This window comes from Danio rerio, chromosome 7, assembly GCF_052040795.2.
Source record: "Danio rerio strain M-AB ecotype USA chromosome 7, GRCz13ab, whole genome shotgun sequence".
Lineage (NCBI taxonomy): Eukaryota > Metazoa > Chordata > Actinopteri > Cypriniformes > Danionidae > Danio > Danio rerio.
The window spans coordinates 24982155-25000048 of record NC_141027.1 but is presented as its reverse complement, the minus strand read 5'-3'; the positions used below and the strand labels follow the sequence as shown (position 1 = coordinate 25000048).

Below are 17894 nucleotides of genomic sequence, written 5' to 3'. Positions count from 1 at the left end.
TAAAAGGAGTGGTTCTTTTTTTATTTGGACTTTTTGCAGTATTTCACCTAATTTTCAATTTAATTATGAGTTTTAAATACTGTATTTTAGTGATTTTTTTAAGTATTAAACTAATTTTTTTAAATAATTTTTATTTTAACAATTTTTTGTCGAATTAGATTGTCCGAGGGTGATCATGACCTTAATGGACCAAAATTATTTCCTAAATATTTTGAATAAAGAAATACTGAAATACACAATAATACAAACATATTTTCTAAAAATACACATTCATTATATTACATATCATTGGAAAAAAACTGGAATCTGTTAAAGTTTTTAATGAAAAACTTTAGCCTAAAACAAACAAAAACAAACTAGCCAGCACAACATTCCTCAGTCAGAATTTAGTCATTTGAATAATAAAAAACATATAATGATAATAATTTTTCTAGCCTCTCTTGTAAAGAAGTACATTTGAAAATTCATAGATAACAACAATAGCCTAATTAGTATTAAAATGAACTGTAATATAGGCTGTTTTTTGATACTTCACGCCAATTTATTGGTCATTTTTTTGGCCCAAAATTTAGAATAAAAGTTACTCGTGAACTTCTGAATGTTTTCTCTGTTTAACAAAAATACAGTAGGTCAGTAGTAAAAGATGTCTTCATTTATGTCAGACTGTATGTTTTCTTGCACAGCAGATGTTAGACTCAAAAGTAATAAAAATAAATTGTTTTCATTGACTAAGACTGATTATCTGAAGTCACGCTGAAGCGACAGCCAACAGACAATCAATTTTCACTGGGTTATTTTCACAATGGCATAACAGTCAAAATAGGACAATGAGCTCAAGTATGGGACAAATTCTAGACCTTTGTCAACGAGGGGTCTTTGGAACCACCGGAACCCTCTCTGGCTACGGGCCTGTGCTACATTACTAAAGTAAACATGGTGCTAATGCAAATGTTGTAGGTTTGATTCCCAGGGATAGCCAAAACTGATAAAATGCGTAACGTTAATGCAACATAAGTGGCGTTGAATAAAAGTTTAAGTTTGTTAAGTTTGTTGATCTCTTAACGGAAGTAAAAAAAAAAAATCTAAAACTTTAATTCTCCCAAATTGTAATGTTGTAGATTGGCTTTTTTTGCAATTGTTATTGTAGAGTATATTGGCTATTTTTACACTTCAGATTTAAATTTTGAATGTTTTACAACAAAGAAATGTAGTGTGCCTATAGTTAAAGTATACTTCATTACTCAACACACGAGCATTAGAAAGATTTGTTCTTGTCCAATATCTGCTCTGTTTCTCTGCAAAAGTTATGATTGATAAAGTCATTTAATTTATAACACAATTCAAACTAGAACTGCAGATATATTTACCCCACACATACACTCGCCAATGTACGCAACTGGCTATCTATCTTGTATGTCTAGGAAAACTCTCCTTTTCTTTTCCACCAGTTAAACAATAGCCTGGCTCAATGTAACACCAATGTAAGGACATATATGAAAATGAAATTGTGCCTGCAACGGGCCTATGATAAATCACATGCACTGTCCACATAACCCTTTTGTGCACTTCAGATGAATTTACTTTGGGTGTTACTTTTATAAATTTGACATTTAAGATGTCAAATAAGATCAGTTCATGCATTTCCCGGGAATCAAATCTATCACTCTGCCATTGCAAGAAATCAGAATTATATAAATAGTTTAAACAAATGCAATCTTCTGTTTGATATCGCTATTTTAAGTGTATCTGCAGAAAATCTCCTCTGTGTCCTGACGTGAGTCACGTGAAAGGACCCTTAGAAACAGAGTAAGCCACACTATGTGCTGTGCTGTGCACGATTCCTCACTCCCTCACCCATATATACAGTGCTCAGGTCTGAATATATGGCCCTTGCACTGAGGTCTGCTTCACTCCAGAGGGAAGACAGTGCACAAGGGGCAGAGAAGCACACGGTGGTGAGAGAGACAATGTAACAGAGCAGCGGTACCTTCTCTCAATGGTCCCCAACCACGCTCGGAAGAGGCTCAGCTCACTGCATGCAACAGACCAGCCATTCACTTACAGCAGCACTAACAGGCTAACACGAGCCATTCACACACCACGCTGCCCTAGCTGCAGCGCCACAATTCATCATGTGTCCCTGATGTAGTCAGTTGTCAATATGTGGCTGTATTTGTGCAGCATTTATAAGTGATGAAGTCAGGAAAGGGGGGGGGTGTTGGGTGTGGGGGTAAAGTAAAGTAAGACAGAGTTGGTGTAATTACTAAATTAGATATTAGAACTAATCCACAATGCATACTATTCTAAGGTTCTTAGGTAGAGTCTAAGGAAACAATATCACTCTCCTCATTTTCAATACACAGGTAGCATCATTTGCATCACATATTAAATCACTCATGACTTATTGAGGTGTAATAAGATTTTCTTCGTCGCTGAAAAAAGCTTGTTTACGACAGATGTAGCTGCTTATTTTTTGCCAGTTAAACTGGTTGACCAAGAAAGTCTTGCTGGTTAATAAAATCTGGCTAGTTTGCTCAAAAAACTCTGACATCATTTTTTAGGGTGAGGCTCTCGTTGTCCTAATTTGCTATGACCTTCTTTTTTTTCAATAAAAATGTATGTTTTTTATCCTAAAATTAAAGTCAGTGGAGTCTAAAATAAATTGGACTTACTTTTGTGGCCAAAACTGGTTGACCAAAAAATAATAAATGGTTAATAAAGTATTTTTAATTCACTTAAAAATGAAATTATGGACATGTTGTTCATACAAAGAAAGTCAGACTTTGCATTGAAAGTCAAAACATTCTCTTTCTCTATAAATATTTTTTTCCTCTGTATATTAGTTTGTTTGTTTTTTGTAAATAAACTGCATGTTAAAAATATATTTAAAATATTTTAACATTTCAAGGAAACTTTATCGTCTTAATCCAAAATTAAATGAGTAGAATAAATTTACAATCAATCTACAGTTAATTAGACATTTTTTGTGATTGGATTTTAATATTAATGAACAATTTTTTAAATAAATTTATTTATAATCAAACTAATCTTATCAACCTTTTTGATATGAATTAAATAATTGCTGTTTGTGTATTGGCGGCCATTAATTTTCACTGCAGAAAGTTATTTTATTTAACAATCTCACAGCACTCATCATTTGACAGGTGTTTTGGCCAGAAAGCAGGATCGCTGAGGAAGCGATTTCATTGTTTGTCTTGTTTCTACACCCCCCCCCCCCCCCCCCCCCCCCCCCACACACACACATATTCCCAAAATTCTCACCCTACACTCTACCTACCTCTACTCTGACTACTGGCAGACTGGCAGTGCGGTTCACTATTCATTTGGCGGCCCAAGATTTGAAAATAAGTAACAACATTAAAATCTTAACGGTTATAGTCAGAATATGCGACTGCACAACAATAATAGTCATTCAAAAATAAATGTTTTGTTAGGCAGAATATCGTTATAATTTTGACATCAGTTGCGGCCTGGATAAAGAAGGAGGGGAAGATCGCAAATGGCTCGTGGGCCTGTAGATTGAGACCCCTGAGCTATATGATTTATATAGGTTTCTTGTTATTGGTTGGGGCCCCCTAATTCCTCGGGGTCCTAAGCGGCTGCTTATTGGTTAAGTCTGTCCCTGTTTGCATCATTTTTGCATTTTCATCTGGATGGGATTAATTTTAAAAATGAAAGCAGTGAAAACCCTGTTCATAAAAACACCCATGTACATGTGGACATGGCCTTAGTCAAGAGGAGACACAAGAATCATTAACTATACACTTTCGATCTTTTTAGAAGGGAACTGAAAATGCATCTTGTTTTATAACACGACCATCCCCGAGTGTTGACTCCTGTCACTCCTAGCCTCCTCTAAGCTCTTTCCCTGCCAACTACACGATTTCTAAGAATATATAAACCCCTCGAGACATGCTGCAGATTTCATCACTCTATGCGACACTGTACAGTAGTACAATGATATGACTGGTTTCCCTTTGGCTTTTCTCTTTGGCGGCGAGGGGACTTGCCTGGGCCGATGTGAGTGCAGGTCTGCGGGACTGGGATGGGCAGAGGTGGACAGGGACTTGTGATGGCGGGTGCGTGAGGAGGAGGAGGATGAAGAGAGCACAGGGCCAGCTGAGGCCGTGGAGGCGCGGGACCCAGGGGTGCTCAGGCTGAGGGGGAGAGAGAGAGCAGCCCCTCCATACACACACGCACAAATCCACACACACATAAACACAAATGTGTGCGCGTATGTGTGGAGGCAGGGAGGGAGGGAGAAGCATTCCATTAGAAACAACAATTTGCACACATTAGAAAGCATGATGGAGACAAATAGACCAACAGACAAAGATATTTAAGATAGACAGACTGAGAGATAGAGCCTGTTACTGATAGAGCTAGATAGACATAATAATAGATAAACTGATAGTAGATAGACCGACAGACAGACCGAGTAATGCAAAAACCTCTAAATACCTTCTAAAGATTTCTTTCAAAATGAGCATTTTTATCAGGCTTGTGTGTAGGTTCAGTAATATCACATTATGGCAAAGAAAAAGTCACTTTTGTGGTCTTTAAAGCACTCAAATAACAACATAAACAGAAAAATCTGAGAAAAATTTTCATTTTCGATCGATTTTAGAAGCACTGTGAGGTTTTTGCATCTGAACTCTTCAATACTAATAAATATATAGACAAAACAGAATATAGCAAGATATAGCAAAACAGATGGATAAGAGAATGGTCATCTCTCTATCAGTGACTATCAAATCTATTAGAGAAATAAAGTAACAGATAAACAGATACCCAAACAGAATGACAGATGAACAGATAGAGCAACAAAAAGAGCAACAGCAACAACAAACAGATGAAAGACATAGCAGTAGATAAAGTGATAGAATAACAGAGCAACAGCTAGACAGACAGCGACAAGCAGACAGAGACAAAATAGAGCGACAGGTAGAACAACAGACAGCGATAGAGGAATAGACAGATAAAAAAAAAATAGAGCAACAGACAGCAATAGATGTATATACATATATGGACAATATAGCAAAACATACAAGATGGATAAATGGATGGATGGATGGATAGGTGGGTGGGTGGATGGATGGATGGATGGCTGGCTGGATGGATAGACGGATGGATGGATTGGATGGATGGATGGATGGATGGATGGATGGATGGATGGATGGATGGATGGATGGATGGATGGATGGATGGATGGATGGATGGATGGACATACGGATGGATGGACGGATGGATACATGAATATATGGATGAATAGACAGACAGACAGAAATACTAGATAGATAGATAGATAGATAGATAGATAGATAGATAGATAGATAGATAGATAGATAGATAGATAGATAGATAGATAGATAGATAGATAGATAGATAGATAGATAGATAGATAGATAGATAGATAGATAGACAGATAGACAGATAGACGGATAGATGGATAGATGGATAGATCTCAAAGCTGCAGACAGTGGTGAATGGTACAAGTGAGAGAGGGGGAGGGATAGAGAAAGAGGTCAAACAGAGTGCTGATTTCACAGAAAAGCACAAAAGAAACACACACGCACACTCATATACACGCGCACACCACTATGCAAGGATTAGTCGAGCTTGTGGTGGAGAAATAACATGCTATCACCTTGCTATGTGGCAGAGAGAAGCTAAGCCTATTACAGACAACTAGAGAAACCTTACAACAGAGTTAATAGTGCTTTTTCCATCACAAGCCACCCTAATCCATTTAAAGCCACTCACACACACTCACAAAACATTTCACACAAAATTGCACACCTTCACACAGCACAGACAGAAGAAAAAACAAACAAAACAAAGACAAACAAGCCGGCAGAGAGCGAAAGAGAGAAAGAGAGATGGAAAGGAAAAAGGATGTGTGGGGAATATTTAACCCGACACACCGGCTGAATGCCTTCAGATAAGCTCATGAGAACACACACACAAAACCTGCAGGAGCATTAAAAGGACTAATGGTTAAAACTCTTAAAGACCCCATGAAACAGTTCTTTTGAATGATCGCAATATTCACAACTTTAACAGAAAATTCTTATCACATCTTGTTAAAAATAACCTGTAGTATATGGCAGATGATTTGCTACATGCTAGATTAAGATCATAATAGGAATGAGTGTTGATCTTCTTCTGGAAAACACAATGTGAAATCATGGGGTCTTTAATAGAGTGTCCCTAACATACATACAGATATCCACCCATAGAGCAGCATAGCACAGCTCTAATAACAGCAGTTAAAGGCTTGTTCACACCAAGTTTCAAAGGATACCAAGCACAATAATGACATTTGGTCCATGATGTGACTATACATATAATTGAAACAACACAGCAATGCTAATATTTTTATACAGTAGTCAACATTTGACGTGGATCACATTTCAAAGTTGTCTAAAAAGTATTGATCGACACTAATTCTTGTTCATGAACAATTTAGAAAATAATTTTTTATCCACTTCAAATGTTGGTTGCTATTAAACTAGTAGATTTACAATCCCTTTCCCACTTATGGTATTATCCCGATATTTTGGCGGCGAGATCGCGGTTCATAGTCTTCTATTTTCGCTTGCATTTTTGTTGCCTCAGCATTCAACTTTCATTCGCTGCTTGTTCTATTTTCTCCGCTCGCTCAACGACCTCATCCACTGCATTCATTAGTGTGGAAAGAGAACTTGAAATATCATCAAATTTCTTGTCCATGTTAACGCTAAGAGTATTGATTTTTTATTGCAAGCATGAGATTGTCGTTGCTAACTGATAAAGCGGTGTAACGGTTAGCATCCGCTCATTTAGCGCCTTCGCTCACTTTTATTACTTTTGTTTCTTCCTCATCAACTCCTTTCTCTCCCTTTTAAACTTTGTTCGCCTTCGTCATTGTTCAATGTACTGAAGTGCAATATTAATTTGAGAGAAAGTGAGAAAAGTGAGAAAATTCCGTTTTGGTAAGATGGAGCTAAAGAAAGTGCGTTTTTTTCCATTTCGCACCACCGGGCATCCCTCCAATATCTTTATTTGATATCTGAGAAGTGAGGGTTTGAGTCATGTCAGGAACGCAGTAACAGTTACTAGTTACTACAAGGAACTAAATGAAATTAAGGATTTGGCACCAAATACATTCACTCAAAAAAAGAATTTTGTTGCTTGTTCAAACTTATTTAAAGTTCCCGTGAAGTGCTTTGAAATATGTACTTTTATACAATGTCTGACATAACTTTAACCAAAACAGTGTAGCTCCTCGCTCCTTTTTAAAAACAGCCAGTAGCGTTTTGTTTTATCACAGCACTGCCAATGTGAGTGGTTAATCGAATTAAAAGCAAATGAGAATCTTTTTGAAGGGGGCGGGGCATGTCAGACACTAGAGAGCATTTGATTGGTCAAGATTTGAGAGAAACTGAAGTTTGAGTTGACGTAAATTAAACTGTCTATCCGTTTAGGCAGAAGTGACAAACTACAAACTTTACATGTTTAGATCTGGGTGTGGGTACAACTTAGGCCTGTTTACACTAATGCGTTTTCGTTTTAAAACGCATAAGTTTTGCTACGGTTACGCCATCCCTCCACACTACGCCAGAGTTCTTGAGCGCCAGAAACTGAGCGTTTTGGAAACGCTGGAGAGGCCGTTTTCATTCTAAAACGCTGCTGCTCCATTTCAGTGTGGATGAGGAAAAACGGAGACATCTGAAAACGAAGGCAGGACTGCTGAGACTCGCTACCTGATTGGCGCTTTTGTGTCATTGCGTATCCTTCCCTTATTCGTCACGTCCCTATCACATGACTATAACACATGGCTTTAACGCTACCGGAAGACAGCAGACCAGCCTTCACTATAAACAACAACATGGACACAGTAATGGGAGCGTTGTTTGCACTGTTGTCTGTTTTAGGCGCCATTGTGCAGTTATTCATTTGTTACGTTTAGTAACAACTCGACCTCGTCGTCTGTCCAAAAAAATACTTCTCTTTCTTTCTTTGCCATCACGATTAAAGAGCCCATATTATACATGAAATAGGGTCATATCTTGGTTGTAAGGGTCTCCAACAACAGTTTAATATGCATGCAAGGTCAAAAACACTTTCATGGTCTTATAATCTGCATTTATTTTTACCTAATTATCCCAGCGACTCCTGTATGAATCGTCCAGGGATTCATTTGTTCCCAAACCCCTCCTTAGCGCGAAGCTAATCTGCGCTGATTGGACCAATGACAGTCTGTTGCGATTGGTCGACTGCCTTCAGTCAGAGAGTGAAATGCCAAACAGCTAATCAGCAATATAAAAGTAATCACAGTTCATACACGCTCGATAGTGTAGGCGTGGATTTTAGCTGCCAGTGGGTCAATGTAAATGCAGACTATGGACTTAAAAATACAGACGACTGACTATTTTATTGAGCAAAAACTCCAAAAACTGTTGAGGAGATCTCCTAGCTTCTCACTCTGCTCTTTTCACAGACACACACACACACTCACACACACACACACATACGCACTTAACCCTGCTCCGGACGACAACGCGCGCGCGCACACACACACACACACACACACACACACACACACACACACACACACACACACACACACACACACACACACACACACACACACACACACACACACACACAAACACACACACACACACACACACAAACACACACACCTCCGGACAACAGCGCGCGCACGCACACACAGACACACACACTAACGTGACTCCCCGTCCACGGAGCTCCGTTAACGCAGCACGCGTCGCGTTTTTAACGTGACTTTGCACGCGATAAGAGAATATAGCCAGTTAACCTGATACAGTACACACGGTTACAAGTAACAAATCACAACTAAATACATTTGCAAGCTAGAGTCAACGAGGCAACTTTAATCGCACGTACTTACACTTGAGAAATGGAGGAAGAAACCCATCCTGACGTCTATCAGTAAGTTACTGATCCTTCCTTTAACAAACGCTGATGAAGTATTCTTTGTAGCATGTAGCTTCCAGAAGTTTCCAGTAGTTTCCAACTGCTTGGCTATAATGCTGAGGTTTCATGTTTGGGTAGAGACTCAATATATCCATCTGCAGTGTGACTTCAATCGACCGGCATGTTTGTGTGTGTGTGTGTGTGTGTTTGTGGGTGTGGGTGTGTGTGTGTGTCTCGGTTTCTGCGTCAGAGGGCGGGGCCTCAGGTTTGAAATCTCCCGGGTTTGCGCGTGCACGTGAATAACTTGGTTTCGTTCGTACGTCATGGCGAAACACCTAATGAATCCGTATCAAGGCGACTCGTTTGAAGCACTATGAGTCGACTCTTTTTTAGATGAATCAACCGTTTTTAACACTGTACACTAACAGATTTAAGCCTTAGCTGGATACTCCACTTCACTTAGAGCTGTGTTACACACTACATGGAGGGGAATTTTCAAAAACCCATAATATGGGCTCTTTAATGTACAACCGGCGTTTGTTGACTAACAATAACCAAATGCCGAGCGAGATGCATGCTTTCTGTTTATACTAGAACGCGCATGCCCAGAGCGCACGAATGGTCACGTGATATACGTTTTTGGTGGTGTAGTGTGGACGGAGATATGTTCAGAGATGCTAGGTGAAACGCTAGTGTGGACGCCGTTTGATCTAAACGCCGTTTTAAAACTAAAACGCACTAGTGTAAATGGGGCCTTAGTTGTTTTATGTTCAATCCACTTAAATTTGTGAAAACGATTACATTAACTTAATTTGTTTTGGCATAACATGAAGGAATTGTACTGTGTATGTGTTGCTTCCTTATAAAATGCCATCATCCCCGTTTATTTACACATGGTATGAACAAGCCTTCGTCATGATTAATGCCATAGGGCTTTCTGCACTAGAAATGCACATTTAAGTTCTCACAACTTATAAAACTCATACAGTTGTCATTTTGTATTATAATTATTGATTAAACTCCTGACAAATTGCAGCATCTTCATAATTTGTACGCTGCCGGTCACCATTTACTTTGTACACTATCATTGTGAAACATTACTCCTGTATGCAGAAAGCCCTATTGTCTTTTTTCGAAATACATCTCATGCATATGTATAATTGATACAGTGAAGACACAGGAGTTTGTGGAGTGTGAGCATAAGCAGCAAAATGAGTCCTGAAGAGGGAGGAGTTATGATGGATCAATGGTCAGAGGTGCACAGGAAGTATAGGGTGATTGACTTTGCGTCTGAAGCGATGACTGTGGGAGGCTTATAAGGGGCTTAGATGACGTCTTATCAGTGTTATGTTTGCATTATCAGCGCTTCACTGATTTAAGCAATTATTAAGGTAAGTAAAGTGTTCTGAAGATAAATAAATGATCTTTTTTCCTGTTCCCTATTAGTGTGTGGGATTGGTTGAGATGGTACTCTTGGCATCAATAATGTAGATTAAGTATGAGAGTCTGGCAGGGTTTATGGGGATCTAATAAATGTCAGTTTGGGCTCTATGGCAGGTAATGTCCAAATGCAAAGATATAATAGAGATATGTAGACCGTTCGCGTGTGTATACAGTATGTGTGTGGTGTAAATGACAGAAAACTGCTGACTGGTTTTGTTTTTTATCTGTCGGGATGAACTGTGCCCGTATGTTTGAGACGCAGGAGAAAGGCAAGTGTTTTTTGTCCTGAACTTTGCCTTCGTTGAGATAAATAATTTTTGATCAGATGTGTGAGTGGCTCTGGGTGTACCTGTCCTTGCCGTTTTGCACTCCTAGAGTGGCTCTCTCAGAAATAGGGGAGTTTCTGCTGCGGCTTGTGCCTGTAGACAGGATACTATTCTGAAATGACACACAGACAGCAGAGAGAGTTTTAAATTTGTCACCATATCAGCTTCTCTGGGTATTTTATGACAAAAACTAGATTAAATTTACTACATTTCATAAATATCACTTGTCTATAATAATAAGAAAATAGAACAATAAAAAGACATCAACAGCAATAAATAACATATAAGAAAAAACATACATAATATATAGATACAATTCTAAGACTGTTTTACAAGGTTTAATTTTTATAAAAATTAGCAATTTTGAATGGATTCATTTTTTATAATATTTAATTTAAAGTTAAAAATAGGGCAATCCACAAGTACTTTTAATAGCTTGGTTTCTGTTGCCACACACAAAGGAAGCCATGTTGTTACTGTTCAATAAAACAACTAGAAAAATTCATAAATGAAGAGAAGGATGGACGGACGTACAGATGGACAGACAGACAGACAAACAGACAGATAGACAGACAGAGAGAGACAGACAGAGACAGACAGACAAAGTAAATAAAAAGAAAATAATTAAAATATCAAATCATAATTTGATAAGAATATTAGTAAAAATACTAATATAATATAATTTATACTAATATTTACCAATTACTAATTGACTAACACACACATATATATATATATATATATATATATATATATATATATATATATATATATATATATATATATATATATATATATATATATATATATATATATATATAATATACAAATATTTTAATTATATATATATATATATATATATATATATATATATATTTATTTTTTTTTTTTTCAAGAATTATAAAGTTTGATTTTATAATGGCTGATCACAATGACTATTTTAAGAGTTATTAAAACAATATTTATAGTGTTTTTTAGTTGATTTACATATTTACCATTTTTATTTTAATTATTACAATAACATTTTAAAGATATATACATCTATTTACTACATTAATCTTATGTGAAATGTCTGTTTGCAGTAATTAACACTGGAATTGTGACAGCAAATCCAAGCACGCTTGTGGATAACGATGGCAGTCAAGCATGCAACAGACAACCCTGCTCTGAACCCTGGGTGAATGTTTAATGACAAACCAGAAACAAAACCCATTTCTTTCCATTACTCAAGACGTGAAAATTCGCTCTCTCATCCATCCAGCCTGCGGTAGAGCTACTACTTGGCCGGTCCTCAAACAGGGCCTACTTTAAACAGCTTAATTTAAACTGTCCATTCAGAACAAATGAAAAAGAACACTTCCTATAGACGCAAAAACCCAGAATCTCCAAGTTTGATGTGGTTAGTAAAAGCTCAAAATAGCATCCCCTGTTGCATTTTCTCAGAAATAACTAGAAAGCAAAAAAAAAAAAAAGTCGTGCCAAAGATCTCTCGGTCAGAGAGTGCACTTCAACCCTGGGCAAACCCTGCCAACCATCTGCTGCCTGAAAAATATCAGCAGGCTTTTCCAGAGCACCTCGTGCAACTGAGAACAGAGGCGGCAGTTAAGATGTTTAAAAATGACCCTGCTATTATGTCAAATGCTTCCTCAATCCATAATGTAATTACATGTTCTTCAAGTACATGGAAACCAAAGTAAAGAACATGACGTGACTTTGGTGCTGTATTAGTGCTGTTGATAAGCACGAGTGCTCTTCAGTGCTGCTTTGTGTATTGTTTCATTTAAGCTTGTAAAAGATCAACAAGCATGCGGTCTAGATAAACGATGTAATTGTTGCAGTTCCGCTTTTTTTGCATTGTTTTAAAGGTTGAACAAGTTTTGACTTTTTTTTTCTTCTTTTGGCAGTTGAGAATGGAAATGGCAAGAGGTTGGCACATGATTTGGAAAGTACACAAGAATGTCCCCCATATGAAAGTCACAGTTCAAAATGTAGCAAACATGTAGTAGTTTCAGTTGCTGGTTAATGAGCTAATCGTAGCAATTAGGATGCAGAATATATCGATATTGCAATGTATAATTTTGCAATAGTCACATCAGTTCAGTTCATTCATCCTTTAGGAAATATGACTGCCATTATAGTTGTCCAGTAACCATAGTTCAAAATAGTTTAACCTTAATAGAGTGAAAGTTTTTAATTTGCTTGGATTTTAAGGCCTGTAACTGAAATTTTTCAAGTGCATTTGTACAAAAGAAATGATAACAGTTGTAGCATTAACAATTTATATGACTAAGACTATACAGTGTTATTTATTTACATTTGATTATTCAATTTCTTCACCTGAAAATACAGCTATTTAAGTCATCTGGTGAATTTATATTCATTTCATACTGCAGAAAACAGCCCTAGTAGCCATGTACTGCAAATATTGTTTTGAAAATTGGATTCATCTAACGATCTAATAATCTAACAATTTTTTGAATGATGAGTAGGTTTTGAATGGTTACATAAATAAATACATCTGCTTTTGAAAATTTACATTTTTTGTCCATTTCTCAGTAAATATAGCCAAGGATTCATGGTATATTCAAACAAAACTTTTTTAATAATCAGTTATGTCCATTAAAATAAGAGTTTGTTCACCAAACATTTTCAGAAATTGAAAGATAATACATTAAAAGGTTACACTTTATTTCGGTGGTTTAATTTAGGTTACACTGCATCTACATGCCAACGAATTTTTGTTAGATTATAAGTAGACTGTTACAGTAGGTCTGAGGTTAGTGTTAGTGTAGGTTGACATGTTCTTTCAAAGTTTCTTCTAATCAGTTAAATGCCTGTTGAAGGAGCAGTATCAGCAGACGGTCTACTAATACTCAACTGGACCATCAAAATAAAGTGTTACCCATTTAAATTCAAACATAAAAAATTACAAACAACAACATTTGGTAACCCTTTAAAAATAATAGTCCAATAGTTAATGTTAATTAATGTATTCACTAATATGAATAAACAATTCGCAAAACATTTTTTACAGAATGTATTCATCTTTGTTAATGTTACTAAGTAACATAACGTTAGTCATGTTAACTCAAAGTGCATTGCCTAATGTTAACAAGCACAACATTGGATTTTAATAATGCATTAGTTAATGTTGAACTACGATCAATAAATCCTATACAAGATTATTCATACTTAACTAACGTTAGTAATAATGGACACTTATTCTAAAGCGTTACACAACATTTCAACTAAACGTTATATTTTTTATGTTTATCTTGATTTGTCCTGTTTATTAAAATTCTATTTAATATTTCTCCCAAAAATTAATTTGAGTCTACCAGTTTTTGGACTGTGATATTAAGTTATTTTGTTAGATAAGTTCCAGTTTTGGCTTTGTTACTCACTGATCTAATGAATATGCACAAATATATAATTATAAAGCATCCTACAGAAAATATTGCTTTAAAAAAGAGATCTGTGATGAATGTATGCATTTATGCTGAGCGATGTACATAATATATATATTATAATTAATAAATAGAAAAAAATCACTTCAGCTTTTAAAATGGTTGCTTTAATAAACTTTGAACCAATTGAAAAGCTACTCTCTTTTAATTTTCTGATTCTCATTAACTCAAAGCCCTGACCTCTGATTGGAAATACATTTGTATATTCTCATTTATTCTTTATTACCCTTAATTAATGTTTTATTTTTAATTCATGGAGGATTTGTAAAGTTTTTTAATAAATGTGTGTCCATTTATAAAAAACATTAAAGAGTCACTTATAATTAATTACTATAAAAGTAATAATATAAAACCTTTTTTATTTTATGCTTTAAACAACAAAATGGGTCATTTCTATTTCTTTTTTTTTTTTAATTGTGATTAGCAGTTTACAGAAACAAAATTTGTATACATGGTGGAATGTGCTTCCAAAACCCAAATGTTAACCATAATCTACACTAGCCTAACCATAATCCTAAGAAATACACCACTAAACAGATCCAGACTTACAGTAGAGGGTGTCGAACTCTTTTTACGTTCACTGGAGATAACCGGACTGGGTGGAACTTTGGTGGAGCTACTTGAACCTTTCCTCCCAGAATCCTCCACTCCATGCTTGTTTTCTCCCTGAGGCCTTTTCGAGTATGAGCCTGAAAACAGGGTCAAACAAAGTCAAACTTATGGGTGTATGTATGTACAGTATCTCTTCTCTGAGCACTTTAACCTAAAAATGAAAACATTTTATTTCTATTCAGTTACTATTCTTTCTTAATAAAACAAACAAAATAAAATACAAATAAATAAACAAATGTAACCCATAAAACCTTACAATGAACTCACCCTGATCTGTTGATCTTCTGGCAGGTTTCTGAGTCGATGACACACTGCGCTGTACCTTATGAGGTGGAGAAGGGGCGTTGCTGTTAGTGAGGTCACTTCCTGGGCGTGACTTTAATGACAGGTTGACCCCCTCGTCAAGCTTTAAGTAGAGATTTTCAAAGATCAGATCTAGTCACCATTGTTTGTACTGATTAAAGTGTGAGTGTGTTCATGTATTTGGGTACCTCTGAATTCCTATAGTCGAGCAGCAGGTATGTGGCCATGACTTCATTGTACTTTTGCTTGACGAGAGAGTCCTCGATTTCTTCTTGAGAGAAACCCATCTGAAGCATTATGTCTGAGTGGGTGAAACATACACCATGATATTTTATTATGTTAAACATTTCCCAATTTGACATGGTGTCATGTATTTAGGTTTTACTCTAACATCTAGACTATTTGAAATGTGCAAACACACACCTGTTCTCCTGGGGTCTTTGTAGTCTGGTTGAGGCTCAATGTAAGGTTTCAGGTCATCGTCTTCATAACCTACATTCATCCAGCGATCCTTCATGATCTGCTGCTGAGCCGATTGCAGACACAGACATGCAAAATCAGAGAGATCTCACAAATCAATGTTTTTACATAAGACTACACTGTAAAAAATGCTGTGTTGCACACATTTCCTTCATGTTGTCACAAAAAATCAATAAACGTTAACGTAATTGTTTTTACAAATTTAAGTAGATTGAACATAAACAATTAAGTTGGGCCAAAAAACTCAGTTGTGAGTTGTGTTGTTTCAGCTTATTTTAAATAAACAGTTTGAACAACCAGCAAAAGCATTTTTCGAGTGTATAAATTCAGTATAAATATATTTCTTTACTTAAAAAAAAAGATCTGAATTAATGTAAAGGACATTGTAGGCATCCACAAAAGGCCTCAGGGATTTTTTTTGTAAATACACAAACATATTTGTAGAAACTGTGGCTAAAGAACTGCTGTCTAAAAATCCTTATACAGCAAATCAAGAACAAAAAGTCACTGGAACTTTGGTCACATTTTGCATCTCTAAAAGAAAATTATTAAAAATAGAGTACGTGTATGTACTGTTTTTTATTTTTTTTTAATTCTTCATATTTTGTGCTGTCTTCATAACTAAGACTTGGTGTGAGCTACATTTGTTAAATCTGATGTCTTACTGTATTCTAGGTCACAGTCAGATATCTGATGTCTAAATATGTCTAATTAAAAAGAAAAGCAAATTTAATTTACAAGTGACTTTATATATAGAAAGCATTTTACATAAAAATGTCTATTTTAATGTTTTAAACTTTTTAACTGAGTGGCTTTAAGGAAAGTGGCTTGTAAGGGACAAATGTATAAAAATAAATAAATAAATAAATAAATAAATAAATAAATAAATAAATATTCCAGATTATATTTCAAAAGATTCTTCTAAATACGCTTGACAATTGCTAGTTTTATTTTTTGGTATACAAACTATTGTTTCCTATTGAAACTATTGAATGATCTTTTATTTTTTTTTACTTTTATTTTGAATAATGACCGTATTTTCTCGCTTACATCTTGGTCACTTGAGCACTAATATTAAATCCACAAGCAGCAAATGAGTAAGAAACAGGTGTCTTTGGAAAGTTTCTTTGCAAAGGGGAAAAGGCCCAGTAAAGGACCCACAAACTGCCAAGGATCCACAATCTATTTGTCAACAAATCAGGTGAATCCAGTATTCACCTAAAAATCATCACAATGATGGCGGCCTTAAAGGCCGTTCACATATTGAATCTTTCCATGCGCAAGGTCTTTATTTCCAATGGAGGTGTGTGGTTTGCGCAATTTGTGATGCGCAAAATTTCAACTTTTTAGAATAGCGCACCGCGAGTCACGCAATAACTGACGAATAGCTTCATACTTTGTATGAAAGATACACATTTTAGTAGACTAATTATATCAGACAAGCACAGAACACCCAAACACTGCAGTGCTTACCTTTTCTCTATAAATAAAACTTGTATCAGAGTTGCAGAATGTTTTGTCAGCTTGTCATCCTCTATGAAAATGGTTGATGGTCGCCTAGCAATGTACATACACCCACCCCCATGCCCTCCCAAGCCATGGTAAAACTGTCAAGCACTGACTGATTCATGTTGATAAAAATGTTGGGGACTCCTGCTATTAGGTAAAAAATAAAATAGTGCGTAGGAAATAATCAATTTCTACATTCTTATTTACATAAAAAATGTTAAAGCTAAATTAGACTTTTACTGTTTTGAGGCCTGAAAACCTCTTTTCCTCTTTGACCTAAATATGTCAAAAGCAAGTGTACCTCTAAACTTCCCCTTTTGGTTGGATTGAGGATAAGAAACTTCTTCAGCAGGTTCTCACAGTCTGTGGACATATAGAAGGGAATCCGATACTTCCCTCTCAACACACGTTCTCGCAACTCCTGCGTAAGAGAAAAACACACTCCGTCAGAATCTTACACTAACAATAAAAGGGATAAATCAAATGATAGGGGCATCAAAGTGTTTCATTCATCTAAAAATGAAAATGTACTCTCCATTCTAAAATGAAGGCTCCAAACCTTAATAAGTTACTTTTCCTGTTCCGTTGGAAACTGATAGCTACTAAATTCCATAGAAAAAAATATATATTATGGAAGTCAATGGCTAACAGTTTCCATTCCAACATTCTTCAGAATATCTTTTTTGAATTAAACAGAAAAAAGAAACTCAAACAGGTTTGGAAAAAATAAAGAGTGAATAAATGATGATTTTCATTTTTGGGTGAACTATTCCTTTAAGACATTTGGTAT

The 17894-nt window shown here is 35.9% G+C and overlaps 1 protein-coding gene across 28 annotated transcripts in view; it reads right to left on the bottom strand.

Moving 5' to 3' along the window:
- Window positions 1-17894, bottom strand: part of mark2b (MAP/microtubule affinity-regulating kinase 2b) — an 88843-nt gene that overhangs the window by 16064 nt on the left and 54885 nt on the right. For 7 of the 28 annotated variants that reach the window (XR_015495644.1, XM_087261006.1, XM_087261008.1 and 4 more), the window contains exons 9-15: window positions 17406-17525; window positions 15539-15641; window positions 15304-15416; window positions 15080-15218; window positions 14750-14889; window positions 10757-10845; window positions 4032-4178 (exon numbers count right to left, since the gene is read on the bottom strand). Coding sequence is in view for 27 of the 28 variants with exons in the window: in XM_087261006.1 (XP_087117132.1) it covers window positions 4032-4178; window positions 10757-10845; window positions 14750-14889; window positions 15080-15218; window positions 15304-15416; window positions 15539-15641; window positions 17406-17525 (851 nt within the window). In the remaining variant the exon portion in view is untranslated. The remainder of the gene's footprint in view (window positions 1-4031; window positions 4179-10756; window positions 10846-14749; window positions 14890-15079; window positions 15219-15303; window positions 15417-15538; window positions 15642-17405; window positions 17526-17894) is intronic. The other 21 variants (XM_087261007.1, XM_087261009.1, XM_087261015.1 and 18 more) reach the window with 3 other exon arrangements.